This window comes from Eutrema salsugineum, unplaced genomic scaffold, assembly GCF_000478725.1.
Source record: "Eutrema salsugineum unplaced genomic scaffold, Eutsalg1_0 scaffold_8, whole genome shotgun sequence".
Taxonomy (NCBI): Eukaryota; Viridiplantae; Streptophyta; class Magnoliopsida; order Brassicales; family Brassicaceae; genus Eutrema; species Eutrema salsugineum.
In genome coordinates this window covers 4,642,482-4,658,305 of record NW_006256414.1, presented here as the reverse complement: position 1 = coordinate 4,658,305, position 15,824 = coordinate 4,642,482, and the positions used below count along the sequence as shown (strand labels likewise).

Here is a 15,824-nt window from a genome sequence, read left to right as displayed (position 1 = left end):
TATATTGTCTTTTCACTACATCTTTAGATTATTTTTGCTAAATGTTTCATCACAGGTCTATTTTTGTATTCAAAATCAATTTTTAGGTCATTTTTAGCAAAAACCCCTCAAATTATAGAATAGTGTAATACGTTTATGTAAATAATAAGTTTTTAAGAATATTTTATTAAAAATAGACCTTAGGCCAATATTTCTCAATCCATATTATAGACACAACCCTGTTAGTAACAGTTCATGGGACATGGTGGCTTGGCGGCAAAAGGTTAAGCTTAACCAAGTGGTCATGATCAGATTGTCCATGAATCATGATGTTGTGCTGAGACTTTAGTAAAAAATTTATTAGAGATATAACTCAAAATTGTAACTCAACCATTACACATAATAACTCAAACTCAAAAAGTTCAAACTCAAAAATTTAAACTAATTCATTATTGTTAACATTTTTGATTAATCAATGAATTAGACCTATAACTTAAACTAATGCAAATGTAACTTATGTCTCTAATCAAAGCCTACACATACAGTAAAGCAAGTTTTATGACTGAAAAAAAGCAAGTTTATAGAAAACTCATGAGTTTTACAGAAATATTATTCAAAAAAAAAGTTTTATACCAAATAAAATACTGGCACAACAGTAAACATTCAAGAGGGCAGATACGGGAATAAAGAGAGATAACGGTAACAACTAACAACTAACTATAAAGCATCTCTTCTTCTTCTTATTCGTTTCATCTCCAAGAAACAACTTACTTCTTTGTTTCTCTCTCTAAATCCGATTCATTTCATCAGTGCGAAATATTCTTTTTCTTGTTCTTCTTGTTCTTCTTCTTCTTCAAGTCCGATCAATCGAGTTTCATCACTTAAGAAGAAGGCATGGAAGAAGATGACGCTGTATTATCTGAAGATGATTATGACGAACGAATCGAACCAGCAGACGAGGTAATAATCTCGTATTATCTGAATATGATGATCAATAATAGCAAATCTTGGCCTTACCACTTCCTCCGAGACGTAGACGCGGAGGTGTACAACCTGAATCCATGGATTTCCTTCAATATTCAGAACCCTAACTTCTTCATGTTCGTCAAATCCCGAACCGAGGCTTGTGGTAGAACCGATGGATGTGGATCGGGTTGCTGGAGGATCATAGGTTGTGATAAGCTGATCAAGTCTGAGGAGACCGGGAAGATTCTAGGGTTTAAGAGGATTCTTAAGTTCTGTGAGAAGTGGATTAACCGATCAGAACAAGAGGATCAGAGGATTTGGGTGATGGAAGAGTATAGGCTCGTCGATAAACGGAAGCAAGATCAAGTGGTATGCAAGATTCAGCTTTTGCTCCCACCTGCGGTTAGTGCCTTGCAAGCCAAGCATTTCTCGTTTCTCCCTAAATCGATGCTTGGATGATCGTAGGGTCGATTAAACTACATGGTTCAACGTTACTAAGTATCTTTACGCTGGAGATTGAGGATTCGTTATTTGTTTCTGGGTTTCATTTAGATCAAACTCATATTGCAGATAGTTTTCACTTTAGAATCTGTAGAATTGGTGATAACTGATGAGAGTCATGAGACTGTGCTTTTTGTTTTTGTAAATGTTTCTTAAATCTCTACGACATTTGGCTGCGGTGAGGAAATACACCTAATGCAATTTGTCAAACACACATTGTTCACTTTGTTAAAGAACTATACGATAGAGCAACCCTGTTTTTATATGTTTGGTGAATGGTTTTCGAAATAGCTTGAAAAATGATTACAATGTTGCGATCAAAACGGTACAAATGCGCCTTGGGAGTGAGTGTTAGGCAATTTTCCATTGAGAAGTTTAGAAGCCAAAGAGAGATGCTTTAAGTCGATATGAGGATGCTCTGTTTATGGCTGTTAGATCGATAGGTTTCAAAGATTTGAGTTTAACTTCAACGAGCTGAGGAGTAAAGTATTGTTTGCCAAGTAAGGAGTTTTGCATATTTGAGCAGCTGAGAAGTGCTCAACAGTGTTTGTCTGCCTGATCAGATGATTTCAGCGTAGAGTGTTACCGATCATACACAAGATAACATCAACAGTGTTATGTCTATGTGCTCATAAAAGCCACAATTCACAGGCCCAAATCGCAAAAGCAAAAGTTCTGTCTCTTTTCTATGTACACATCTTGTTTCTTTTCATGATTAAGATTCAGAAATTTCCACCTAGATAACTCAGTAAACTCCCTCATTGATCTCTGATTTATTTACTCATACCACGCTTCCAAAGGGTGCCTAGGCTTTGGGCTCCAAGTGTTGGCAAGTCCTCAAACATCTTCTCGTCTGACCTGTCTTCTCCAATGCATACCACAAAATCCGGTGCCTTGCCTTCTTCAACCATTCTGCTAAGAACTGTCCCGGTGAAAAGACCTTTGCTTACTCCCTGTTACTCCAAAAGATCTCAATTTATAACTATGTATAAACCAGACAAGGATTGCTTCGACTCAGTGCAATGAAACAGTGGTGAAGAAAGCGTAATTACCTGAGGCTTAACTTCAACGATTTGGTGGCCTCTATTGACAACAACAGGTTCATTCACGAGAACGGTTTCTAGATATCAGTTTAGGTCTAAGTAAGAACCAGACAATATAAGGATTGCTTCGACTCAGTGCGATGAACCAGAGACATTATAATTCATAGAAGGTCCGGAGATATTTACAAAGATACCAGTTTAGGTCTATGTAAAATCCAGACAACATAAGGACTGCTTCGAGTTATCGCAATGAAATATTGTCGCAATGAAGCAAAGTCATTGTAAAATCATAAAGATTTTAGATTTCTCTATCGATCATTGTATCAAAGCCAACGGCCGATCATAATTCTTGACGGCGTACTCCGAAAACGCAAACACCGGAGCTCAGACGTTCACCAGCTACAGCAAAAACGAACACGGGGCTCCAAACGGGTTCTCGGGTTACGGATCCGAGTCAAACGTAGTCAAATCGGGTTTTACCGCGTACGGAGAGACCGCGAACGGAGCTGACGACACCGCGAGACGAAACGCTGCGTTTGATCGTCAAGTTTTTCCGAGAGTCGATGCTAAAAGAAAGGAACTTTCCTAATGCCGGATAATTGAGGATTAAATGCGTAAAAGGACGTTTTTGCCCCAAACATAGTATCGAAGCTTCCTTTTTCATCCTCCGAGACAGGCGAGATACGGGAGGATCTTCAGCGCCGGAGAGAATTCATCAATGGCGGAAATAATTTCGTCATGGATTTCCGAATGCGAGAGACCGCCGAGCCACGGCGAGACGAAACGGTGCGTCTGATTGGCGGAGGACTTGATAGATTTAGCAACGTCGGAAAATGTCGTCAGGTCAAAGAAGAAGATCGTCATCGGGAAAGTCAAAGGAATCAACGTATATCGTATATCGTGTCACTGTATTACTGCCACTCGGTGCCTCGGGTACGGGTTTATGAAACGGATATTATTGACCCGGAGAAGCTAGAGAAGATTAACCATGGTGTTGCCATCTGTCATATTTGTAGAAACTGGTACAACAGTAAATATTTGTGGAAGAAGAGGGTAGTTACGGGAATAAAGAGAGAGAGAGAGCGGTAACAACTAACTGAAAGCATCTCTTCTTCATCGTCTTCTTCTTCGCTTCATCTCCAAGAAACAACTTACTTCTTTGTTTCTCTCTCTCTCTCTCTCTCTCTCTATAGATCCGATATTCATTTCATCACTGAGAAATCTTCTTCTTCTTCTTCAATCGTTTCAATCATCGAGTTTCATCACTTAAGAAGAAGGCATGGAAGATCACTCTGTATCATCCGAAGGCATGGAAGATCACTCTGTATCATCCGACGATGATGATGACCAAATCGAACCAGCAGAAGAAGAAGGCATAGAAGAAATTCAGTACTATCTATCATCTTCAGATGATAATGATGAACGAATCGAAGAAACAGACGAGAAAATGATCTCATATCATCTGAATATGATGATCAATGACTCTTGGCCTCACGAGTACGTGTACAACCTGAATCCATGGATTACCTTCAACAATACTACAAACCCTAAATACATGGTGTTCGTCAAATCCCGAACCGAGGCTAGTGGTAGAACCGATGACGGATGCGGAGCGGGTTGCTGGAGAATCATAGGTCGTGATAAGCTGATCAAGTCTGAAGAGACCGGGAAGATTCTAGGGTTCAAGAGGATTCTTAAGTTCTGTGACAAGGAGATGAACCGATCAGATAAGAGGATTTGGGTAATGGAAGAGTTTAGGCTCTTCGATAAACGTAAGCAAGATCAAGTGATAGGCCTGATTCAGCTTCTGCTCCCACCTGCGGTTAGTGCCTTGCTAGCCAAGCATTTCTCGTTTCTCCCCAAGTAGATGATTGCTTGGATAATCCTAGGGTTCCTCTCACTTAACTACCATGGTTCGACGTTACTTAGTATCTTTACGCTGGAGATTGAGGATTCGATGTTTGTTTCTGGGTTTCATGTAGATCAGACTCATATTGTAGATAGTTTTCACTTTAGAATCTGTAGAGCTTGATGATGACTGATAAGTCTGTGCTTCTTGCTTCTGTATAATTTTCTTAATTCTCTACTCGATTTGGCTGTGTTGAGGAAATACACCATGCAATTTGTCAAACACACATTGTTCACTTTGTTAAGGAACTATACGATAGAGCAATATTTTTGTGGTGAATGGTTTTCGATTTAGCTTGAAAATGGTTACAATGTTGCGATCAAAACGGTACAAATAAACTCTCTGCAGAGCTCTCTGCAAGGAGTAAATAAGAAGAAGACAGCAAACAGTAAAAAATGCGCCTTGGGAGTGAGTGTTAGGCACCAAGCATTGAGCAGTTTAGAAGCCAAAAAGAGAGATTTCTGATTGTTTGATCGATAGGTTTCAACGATTTTAGATTCACTTCAGCGAGCTGAGGAGTGAAGTCTTATTGTTTGCCAAGTAAGGAGTTTTCATATTTGAGCAGCTGAGAAGTGATCAACAGTGTTTGTCTGCCTGATCAGATGAGCGAGATTTCAGCGTAGAGTGTTACCGATCATACAGAAGACAACATCATCAGTGCTTTTCTCTGCGCTCGTATTAGCTTCAGTTCTCAATACACAGACATAAATAGCAACGCAATGTTCTGTCTCTTTTCTATGTACAAATCATGTTTCTTTTCATGATTAAGATTCAGAAATTATCACCTAAATAACTCAGTAAACCCCCGCATTAATCTCTGATTTCTTTACTCATACCACACTTTCAAAGGGAGACTCTGAGGTGAGAAGGGTACCAAGTTCTCGAAGTAACTTCACCAGGTCGCTTACTGTGTCGAGGTAGTACTTGGCATGCCACTATCTCTGTAAATATGGACGATGATAGAGCTGAAAGTGTATTGTTGTTATGCACTTCAAACATCTCATCTGATCTGTCTTCTCCAAATACCACAACCGGTGCCTTCCCTTCTTCAACCATTCTGCTAAGAACTGTTCCCGTGACAAGACCTTTGCTTACTCCCTGTTAGTCCAAAGATATCAGGTCAGATCTAAGTAAAAACCAGACAATATAAGGATTGCTTTGACTCGATCCAATGAACCAGGGACATTATAAATCATAGAAGATTTGGTGATATTAACAAGGTATTAGTTTAGGTCTATGTTAAAACCAGAAAATATAAGGATTGCTATGATTTATCGCAATGAAATAATGCCGCAATGCAACCAGACAATAGACGCCAATTGTAAACACTTTCTTTCGCTTCTAATATTGGATAAGCACTTTGTTCTCAGTCAGGAGACTTATTTCCCCCTGCATTACAACGAATGTGTTCTTAGTTTTATTCTCTGGCAACATAAAAAGTTTTAGGACACTATCAGAATTAAGACAAATCAGCAACGTGCCTTGTGAAAGTACCCGTGTTAAGACGCTATTACAAGATTCTCACACGGCGCCAACCACTCACTTAAAAAAACTTCCCCCTCTCCATAAATATAGTGTCTTTAACGCAGACATAACTTGAGCAGACATATCGAGGTCTGGTAATCTAGAAATACTAACACTGTTGCTCGGATTTTGAGAAAGCACTAACAGTTTTCTCAATGTACAGCCTTCTGAGACTGATGGAGAGGGCAAGGAGCCTAAAACCCATACCCCAGCCTAAACACGAGATGCCCTATCCACATCCTGAAAAAATCTGCGGATCCAATATGCTACATCATGTTTACTAATGAAGTTAAAGTGTTTTTTAAATGTTGTAATTGCTTCTCAAAATCAAACATGGTAATAGCAGAATATACCTACAGCATCAACGTCCCAAGGATTAACCTTAATCCTCTTCAAGAAGGTTAACAAGCAATGAACTCAGACAGAACAAGTGTGGTTTGTGTTTATCACTTACTCCTAGAGATTTATATCACACCAACAAGCATGTATACGACAAGTATAGAGATGAATCCAGTAATATCATTGTTTTGCCTCAATTTCAAACCTTGGAATGAATAACATAAAAATCTAGAGAAAACCATAAAAAACATACATTTGAGACAGAAAGTTCCCAAAACTTCACAAATCCTTCACAAAAGCAGCAAACTCAACTCATCACTTCACAATCAACAAGTGCTTCACCAAGTTCGCTGTTAAATTCGCAAAATTTGAAAACTTTACCTGAGTAAAAGACGGTCTATCGAACCCAGAATCTCGAAGTGAAATCACGGCAAATTCACAAATAAATCTACCGGAAAACTTCTAATCGCTGCGAATAAGATTCTTCTGATTACCTCTGCGTCAGTCTATTTGGGATTAGTTCATAGAGGTTAGCAAACGACGACGTATTAGTTTTTAGTTCAGTGAGGTTACAAACGACAATATTCAGGATTAGTTCATGGAGCTGTGAAACGACAGCGTATCGGTCCTATCGGACATGTGAAGTTGTTTATTTCGTTCCACATCGGTTTAGGTCTATGTAAAATCCAGACAACATAAGCTGCTTGGAGTTATCGCAAAAAATAATGTCGCAATGAAACAAAGACATTGTAAAATCATACGAGATTTGAGATTTTTCTATCGATCATTGTGTTATGGCCTTATGGGTTCTTTATTGCTACTCCGAAAACGCAATTCTTCTCGGCATACTCCGAAAACGCAAACACCGAAGCTCAGACGTTCACCAGCTACAGCAAAAACGAAAACGGGGCTCCAAACGGGTTCTCGGGTTACGGATCCGGGTAAAACGTAGTCAAATCGGGTTTTACCGGGTACGGAGAGACCGCGAACGGAGCTGACGACACCGCGGGACGACACGGTGCGTCGGATCGGCGGAGGACATGACAGATTTTGCCACGTCAGTGCACGGTCGCGGCGTGGTGGTGAGGACGACGGAGAATGTCGTCGGGTCAAAGAAGAAGATCTCGTGTGAAAGTCAAAGGAATCAACGGTGGTGATGTGACGAGAGCGGTTTCGTGTCACCAGAGTCTGTACGGCTGTACCCGTATTTATTGTATTATTGCCACTCGGTACCTCGGGTACGGGTTTATGAAACGGATACTATTGACCCGGAGAAGCTAGAGAAGATTAACCATGGTGTTGCCATCTGTCATATTGAAAACTGGCACAACAGTAAATATTCGTGGAAGAAGAGGGTAGCTACGGCAATAAAGAGAGAGAGAGAGAGAGCGGTAACAACTAACTGAAAGCATCTCTTCTTCATTGTCTTCTCCTTCGCTTCATCTCCAAGAAACAACGTACTTCTTTGTTTCTATCTCTCTATAGATCCGATATTCATTTCATCACTGAGAAATCTTCTTCTTCTTCTTCAATCGTATCAATCATCGAGTATCGTCGCTTAAGAAGAAGGCATGGAAGATCACTCTATATCAACCGAAGATGATGATGACCAAATCGAACCAGAAGAAGAAGAAGGCATGGAAGAAATTCAGTACTATCTATCATCTTCAGACGATGATGAAGAACGAATCCCAGCAACAGACGAGAGAATGATCTCACATCATCTGAATATGATGATCAATGAATCATGGCCTCACGAGTACGTGTACAACCTGAATCCATGGACTACCTTCAACAATACTCCAAACCCTAACTACATGGTGTTCGTCAAACCCCGAACTGAGGCTAGTGGTAGAACCGATGACGGATGCGGAGCGGGTTGCTGGAGGATCATAGGTCGTGATAAGCTGATCAAGTCTGAAGAGACCGGGAAGATTCTAGGGTTCAAGAGGATTCTGAAGTTCTGTGACAAGGAGATGAGACGATCAGAAGAGAGGATTTGGGTAATGGAAGAGTTTAGGCTCGCTGATAAACGTAAGCAAGATCAAGTGATGTGCACGATTCAGCTTCTGCTCCTACCTGCGGTTAGTGCCTTGCTTGCCAAGCATTTCTCGTTTCTCCCCAAGTAGATGATGCTTGGATGATCCTAGGGTTACTCCCACTAAACTACGATGGTTCGACGTTACTAGGGTATCTTTACGCTGGAGATTGAGGATTCGATGTTTGTTTCTGGGTTTCATGTAGATCAAACTCATATTGCAGATAGTTTTTTTTCTTTAGACTCTGTAGAACTTGATGATGACTGATAAGTCTGGTGCTTCTTGCTTTTGTATTGTTTTCTTAATTCTCTACTCGATTTGGCTGCGTTGAGGAAATACACCTCATGATAGTCACTGAGCCAGAGATTTCCCAAAACTTCATAATCCCGAATCTATATAACAAAAGCAGCAAAATCAACTCATAATTATTTCACAATCAACAAGTGCTTCTCCAAGTTCGCTGTTAAATTCGCAAAATTTGAAAACTTTACCTGAGTAAAAGGCGGTCTATCGAACCCAGAATCTCAAATTCACAAATAAATCTACCGGAAAATTTCTAATCGCGGCGAACAAGATTCTCATGATTACCTCTGTGTCAGCGTATTTGGGATTAGTTCTTAGAGGTGAGCAAACGACGACGTATAAGGTTTAATGCATTGAGGTTACAAACGGCAACGTATTTAGGATTAGTTCGTGGAGCTGTGAAACGACAACGTATCGGTCCTATCTTACATGTTTAGTTGTTTTTTTCGTCCCACATCGGTAAAATAAAGATAAGACGTGATGTTTATAATCGTGCGAGAGGAAAGCTTAGGTCACGACCTTACTTGAGCAGGATCTGTTCTATAGGCTCGTACTTCTGTATCCTTGGTTCCTAAGGAGACAGGCTCTCAAACCTGGTTGATGAGTCTAGACTGTGCGATCTGAGTGAGATTGATGGTCACGATTCTCTTCGTAGTTTCCGCGCTATAGAGGATCGCTATCCGGTCGGATTTCGACCTGTCCGGGGTGGTCGCACTGTTGTCTGACAGGCTAACTTTTTGTTTCTTTCATTATTATTCCATTAACTTTCGATTTCTTACAATTTCACTCCATATGTTTTTTCTTTTGAACGAAAACCCCATGTTTTCTCTTCACCGTTCCAAACTTCCAATTCCACATCTTCTTCTACTCTTCGGTGTTGTGTTGTTTCGAATTTCTCTTCTCCGAACATGATTCCTTCTGCAATTGAATCGAACCAGTTTTATAATCTCGATTCTAAATCAACAAAAAGTAAGTTCCTTTTCACTTTCTTCCTCGTTTACAGAGCAGTCGAGTCTACAAATTTGCTGAATTTTCGTTTTGTTCCTCTGTTATTCTCTTGAATTTTGAAATTTCATATGGGTGTTTCTTGTTATTGTTGTTACTTGAACCGGTTGATGGTTTTTGTTCAGGAGATGGAGAAATATAAGGACCATCATATGAATAAGCTTTTACCTGAGAAGGAACTTTAATTTGAGAGTTGAGACTCTATTGATGGTGTTGTTGGGATCTGTTTCTGAGGTATGAGATAATGCACATGTATGTATGTACATTTTTATGTTGTCGTCATGAATAAGGTGTGATTGTCATTACAGTTTTGAGTTATGTATCCTTTCAAGTTCAAACTCATTTAGGCTATGTTGGACTGAAACGATGTATAGATGGTTAGTTTTGGCGAGTTCTGTGGTTTTATATAGACTTGTGCAACCTCTCTAAGGCTAGTTGGACATGTTTTCTCTGGAATTACTGATAATTGGAGAATTAGTTTGGTGTTTATGTGTTCTTGCAAAACATTGATTTTTAAAGCAACGAATTTGAGAGGATTATGAGACTCAGTTTAGAGTATAAAAAGCTGTTTGGTTTGGACCTTGAAAAGGCCAAAATGTGTCTTGCTTGTTAAAAAAAAAAATTTTAATCCAAGATAATATAGAGCTTTCTGATTTAGTAAAGGTAGTATGATTGGCACATTTGGCACAAATCTGAGAAAACTAGCGTTCCAGGCATCAGCCTCAACACAAAGTTCACAAGAGTCACTGCATTCATTATTGGTTGTGTTTACAGAGAAGCTATGTGATCTTCTTTGGGTTTCTTGTTACTGAGAGAAGGAAAACGATTAGTGCTATGACTGATTCGAATGTTGTATTTCCTTGCAAAGACGCATAAATTTTCATTTTTGCTTTGTGTCATTGCCTGATTTCATTGGACATTCTTTCACAGTGAGCATGGAGGACCGCAAGCTGCACGAGCAGTCATGAAATGGACACAGGATCATGTGGACAGTGACATGAAGCATTGGACTGGTACTGATTAGTTATTACCAAAACCTTAAAGAATGAAACTTTATTGATCTTTATAGTTAATTAGTTCCACTGAAACATAATTCTAATGTAAAAAGCTCAAATGTTGTTTGTATGATATCAGTATTTCTTCCCTTGAGCCAAGTTTACTCGAATCGCTCGACCTTCCAGCTCAAATCCATCAAGCGATTCAAGCGCAGTTTCCATTTCCGATTTGGAAGAGTAACAAACAAAGCCATAACCCCGTGATTTCCCTGTATCTCCATCAAACACAACTCTAGCCCCAACCACATCTCCACACTCTCGAAACGCTCCAGCTAAAGACTCTGAAGTAACTGTCCACGACAAGTTACCAACAAATAGCTTAAACTCTGTCTCTGGATACAAAGGTTCTTTGTTAGGTTTTGGTTTATCTGCAAAGTTCACCTTCAAAGCCCGACCATGATACTCCTGAGAAACAAAAACCAATTCCAAACAAGAATGTGATTTCTGTTTTTTTTTTTTTTTTTTTTTTTTTGTTAAAGCTTCAAACTTTAAACTCACACACTTACAGTTCCATCGAGGTTTTCGATAATGATGTTGCAATCTTCGACATTGCTCATGGTTACGAAAGCGAACCCACGACTCTGTCCTGTGTCTCTGTTGTAAAGAACCTCGACGAGCTCAGGATTAGCGAAATCTTGAATGATTTGAGCGAGAGTTGCACTGTCTACATTGTAAGGCAAGTTCCCAAAGTAGAGCTTAGTGTTAATGGTGGGAGGAGGATCAAGATCAACGGTTTTTTTCTCATCCTCCTCTTCCAATTTGACGGTGATGGTCTCCGGCAGGACCTTTGATCGCCGAGAGCCGTCGCGTGAGGAGATGAAGAGAGGTTTTAGAGGTGAGAATTGGAACCTGAGGAGTGTTTGGCTAGATGAGTTGTTGAAGCGAAGGAGGAGGTTTGATTGATGATGGAGTTTGAAACAGGGAAGTGTTACTGTTGAAACTGCCATTTCTCTCTGGACAGAGAGAGGCACAAAAACAGATAGAGAGAGAGACAGACTTATTATGACAAGAGATGATTCTACCCACAAAAAGAGTTTGGTCCGTTTGGATAAGGCCAAAAGAGTGATTGGCCTATCATATCATAACGTCTATAGAAGAATCATATGGTTCTATACGCAGAGTTTTATACAATTGATGAGACCGGTTTTCACTTAACAGTAAACCATCAATTGGCATAACCAGTGCTGGTTTAAACCCGAGTCAGACTTGATTTTCCATCACCATAACTCAACAAAATCTATGGGAGTTTTCTTTTTTCACCATAACTCCTAACATGTGCTACAGTGGCATTTGGAATCGGTAATGAATGGCCTCTGACTCTGTCTCTCTGCTATAGCCACTTTCATCGATTGAAATTTGCTGCATGCTAACGTTGGTATTTCAGGAATCAATAAGCCTGATGTTCATTTTGTAATTCATCACTCTCTCCCAAAGTCCATAGAAGGCTATCATCAGGTGTGTTATTGAACATTCAGTTCTGAATTATATTTTTTCTTACATCAATTTGGGCATAAAGCTAGAAACACACATAGTCTAATTTTGTTTTCATGCAAAGAATGTGGTCGTGGTGGTAGGAACGGCCAGAGATCATCATGTGTTTTGTATTACGGTTATGGGGATTATCAAGTTGCATAAATCTGACACATTATCAAATTACTGCTCTGGGAGAATATCTATGCTATAGGCCAGGTTTAAGGTTACAAAACATATTTTCTCATCTCAGAATCGAGTTAAGCATATGATTAAGGCAAGGAGCTGAGGACCTCTGGCCAAGGCCCCACAATAGTATATACTTAGAACTAGTCCTAAATCTATATATTCATCATGTAATCCATTTAACCCAAAAACATGAATGACTTTAAGATCTATAATAATATACTGAAATGAATACTCTCGATGCTATGTAGCATAAGAGGTATCAATCCATAAGAGTTTAAGTTTGAAACATCAAGAATACAAGTAACTAAATGAGTTAAACAACAACAAAACTGTTTTTAACACTAATGACTTATGAATTCAAATGAAAGCAAGCTAGAACACAACTAAACAAGATTAAACTATCAATAAAAGACAAGTCTTTGGGCAAGACAATGGACTAGAGGATGTTTAATGCTAATCAATGATATCTACAAACTAGCACAAGAGCTAATATTTGCACTAATTTTGATAAATCATTTTAAGGCACTAATCACTTTGTTAATTATCAAATTCAATAACTAATTCTCATAACTGAAATCAGCAATGACAAGCATTGATTTCAAGTTCCAAAAACTGAATAATCACATTAGACATCTAATCTCATAAGCTAATCATGAAAATTTTTTGCTTAGTTCTTTAGAGAATTTCATCAAACAAAAAATTGCAATACCTTCAAAATAAACAGTAGCGTTTGTAAATTCTCTCGCTTAAGTAGTTAGCTGGTAAGGTAATAATCTTCAGCGTCTTCATTAATTTCGCTAACCAGAGACAAAGTTGGCCATAGGCAGACATTCTCATGAAGCACCAGCTTTATACGCCAATATTTACATAAAATTTCAGAGCATCATTTGTGCAAAATATTTTTCTAGTATAGTGATATTTTTAGATTTGTTAGTAATATGTTAAGTTTCTAACAACTTTCTTAACAGTTTTTGGTTTTTTTGAAGGAAACCTTCCTATATAGATAACAAGGTTCCTAAGGGCTGTTGGGCTACAGAGTCAGCAACTTGGTTATCCACTCTGGGGATTTTGAACTTGTGTTTATTAATTATTTTTCGAGTCTTTGGAGTCTTTTCAGTTAATTTCAGGTGACTAGGAGGCTTTAGCAAATGATTGGATTGTCTGGAAGGCATTATAGTAAAAAGAGATGAAGCTGAGCAAAAAAAAGGAGCAAAATTTCAGTTAGAGAAGTCTTCCGCGGAGCACCTGCTCCCGATTTTGACCTTCCGTGGAGCACCTGCTCCAACCTTTGGAGAAAAAAAAAAACTTTACCTAGTTCCAAGTCGCTTGAAACAAAATAAAAAGAGACCCGAGCCGCCTCAAAAACTGATCACGTTTTACAGACCTTTTCTCCAACGCTTTCTTTTATAATTTTCTAGACTTTGGAGAGTTTTTGCTTGTAAGATTTGGGAGAAGAATTCCTGCAACACTTGAAAAGAATTCTGAACCCTTGTTATCTCTTATTTTTATTCATGAATTCCATCTTTTGTTGTGTTTCTTTTCTCCATGTCTGAGTAGATCTCTTAGCTAGATTAAGGTTTTCAAAGGATTTCATGAGTTAGAAGATTGGATGCAAATAGGGCTTGATATCGATTGTCTTCACCACTGTTAAACTTAAAGCTTAGGTTGAACTGGCCACTCAATTTTTGATCTTAGGTTAATCTATTCAGCAAAAGTGTAATAGGTTGCTAGAATAAACATTGGTGACCGTTTTGTCCTTAGCCAACGACAGTTGAAGTTAAGGCAAATCGTGAACAGATCAAACCTGATTGTTAATGCTTGTCTGTAATTTTCTAGGTTCAAACAACAATTTAGAATTTAGGTTGTTAGACAAAGTTATCGGTGCCACGACATTAAGTCGATATGCGTTTATGTTTGAGTTCGAGACCTGCATTTAAATTGTGCCATGAATAGTCATCTGATTCTCATCTCTGAAACTCCTGTGAATTTCCTTGGTCTAGTGCTTTTCTTAAATCGAATTTACATCGTTTTTAATTTGCTTTTACTTGCTGTTTAAGTTACAATCAATCATCGTTTCATCTTAGCTTTGTTTCAGTCCTCGTAGAGTCATAGAGTAACATTGGTCCTCTGGATTTCGAATCATTTATATTACAATCTCAAAGCTGTTCTATTGCAATAGAAACTAGGAGATACATCCAGTTGGAATTATATACCTAAAACAAATCGAAACAAACAGGGAAGAACATATCAAGATGTCTACCAGGATTCCATGAATTTTAGCAATAGGAGTCTGCAAGATAATTGCCTAAATTAGGTTCTGGGAATCAGACTTGATGCAGATCTTGTCATACTTCATCGACAGGGCATGTATAATCGTTTCTCTCACTGCCAAAGCTTCTGCAGTGAGCACTGAAGGGACATTGAAAGAGGCAGAGGAGTGTTTGGAGGTTCGATTTCGGTGAGCCGTAAAGGTCCAACCCAAACCAGCTACATCCAGGTTGGCTCTCCATGTGGCATCCTTAACAATTTTGTTTTTAAATTTGTAAGTTAGATCAATTTTTTATTTTTTATTTAGGCGACCCAATATTTAGGAAAAAGTCTGACCAAAGCCAATACCTTCTTCATCATCTACAGATTGAAGTCCACATTCAACTCGATCAACTTCCCCAGTAATGGTAACAATGCCGCCCCAAGAATTTCCACCACCGAACAATGGACATAGTTCATCCTATTTAGCAATCACCAAATTGACAAGATTTTTGAATCGATATTTGTTAAGCAAGACGTTATTACAAGAACTCACCATCAAGATTCATGTTTGGATCCACACTGTTCCCTCCTCCCCTCATCCACCAATGTTACTTAAAAGAACTGATCGATGATATTTTTACGAGATGAGAAGTCCTTGTTTCAAGATCTCACAATCCATAATCGATGCGATTTTAGGTCTAAGTCTTGATAACGTACCAAGCAATCTTGCTGCAGCTACCTTTTTCTTTGTTCTAAATTGAGATAATTACAATAAAAGACACTTTCTATAACAGGTATTACACTAAAAGACACTTTCAACTATTAGGTAACTTATTTTACTGTTTACGCCCAAATAACCCGAAATTGCCCTTCGTGGATACGATAAGGTGGACTCAAAGAAGTGGATAGCAGATTAAACCCAGATTTTAAAAATAATTATTATTTTCCCCCATCTGTTTTGTTTTGTATTTTTATATATTGTGAAAGAAATAAAACAACTTTTTTGTTAGAATGAGTTATAATTTCATTTTCTTATTGTTTTAAGACCCATTATACTATAGTTTATTTATCAACAATAAAATTTTCAAAAACACATATATATAATTTTTAAAAAAATTAGAAGTCTAGGTAGATATCCACTTATAAAATATGATTTGGATGATGCATAATGGACATATAACATGGACATGATTGTGTGGATGTGTTTTCATTGATATATTCGACATGGATATACATTTTACATTGTCCATAC

The 15,824-nt window shown here is 38.5% G+C and overlaps 4 protein-coding genes, 2 long non-coding RNA genes and 1 other non-coding gene across 8 annotated transcripts; 5 read left to right on the top strand and 2 right to left on the bottom strand.

Annotated features, from left to right (window-relative positions):
• The first annotated feature begins 873 nt into the window (after positions 1–873).
• LOC18009953 (NAC domain-containing protein 40) lies at positions 874–1,404 on the top strand. The gene has a single exon (XM_006392138.1). The coding sequence runs from the start codon at positions 874–876 to the stop codon at positions 1,402–1,404; it is 531 nt and encodes a 176-aa protein (XP_006392200.1).
• A 2,364-nt stretch (positions 1,405–3,768) lies between these two features.
• Positions 3,769–4,356, top strand: LOC18009944 (protein CUP-SHAPED COTYLEDON 1). The gene has a single exon (XM_006392137.1). It carries the CDS (start codon positions 3,769–3,771, stop codon positions 4,354–4,356), a length of 588 nt encoding a protein of 195 aa, XP_006392199.1.
• Positions 4,357–5,054: 698 nt separating this feature from the next.
• On the bottom strand, positions 5,055–6,754 carry LOC112081903. The gene is made up of 2 exons (XR_002896779.1): positions 6,643–6,754; positions 5,055–5,496 (listed from the first exon to the last, which is right to left on the bottom strand). It is a non-coding gene; the product is annotated as an uncharacterized LOC112081903 (long non-coding RNA).
• Positions 6,755–7,832: 1,078 nt separating this feature from the next.
• On the top strand, positions 7,833–8,390 carry LOC18009863 (protein CUP-SHAPED COTYLEDON 1). The gene has a single exon (XM_006392136.1). The coding sequence runs from the start codon at positions 7,833–7,835 to the stop codon at positions 8,388–8,390; it is 558 nt and encodes a 185-aa protein (XP_006392198.1).
• Positions 8,391–9,109: 719 nt separating this feature from the next.
• On the top strand, positions 9,110–11,130 carry LOC112089341. The gene is made up of 4 exons (XR_002900983.1): positions 9,110–9,572; positions 9,734–9,842; positions 10,539–10,621; positions 10,743–11,130. It is a non-coding gene; the product is annotated as an uncharacterized LOC112089341 (long non-coding RNA).
• LOC112082516 lies at positions 9,118–9,334 on the top strand. The gene has a single exon (XR_002897194.1). It is a non-coding gene; the product is annotated as a small nucleolar RNA U3 (small nucleolar RNA).
• LOC18009939 (28 kDa ribonucleoprotein, chloroplastic) lies at positions 10,647–11,698 on the bottom strand. Of its 2 annotated transcripts, none has more exons than XM_006392135.2 (2): positions 11,170–11,676; positions 10,647–11,068 (listed from the first exon to the last, which is right to left on the bottom strand). In XM_006392135.2, exons 1-2 carry the CDS (start codon positions 11,608–11,610, stop codon positions 10,739–10,741), a joined length of 771 nt encoding a protein of 256 aa, XP_006392197.1. In that variant the 5' UTR covers positions 11,611–11,676; the 3' UTR covers positions 10,647–10,738. The 2 variants fall into 2 exon arrangements, with proteins under 2 accessions (XP_006392197.1, XP_024016137.1); XM_024160369.1 differs by having other exon boundaries at positions 10,765–10,868; positions 11,415–11,698.
• Between the last annotated feature and the right edge of the window lie 4,126 nt (positions 11,699–15,824).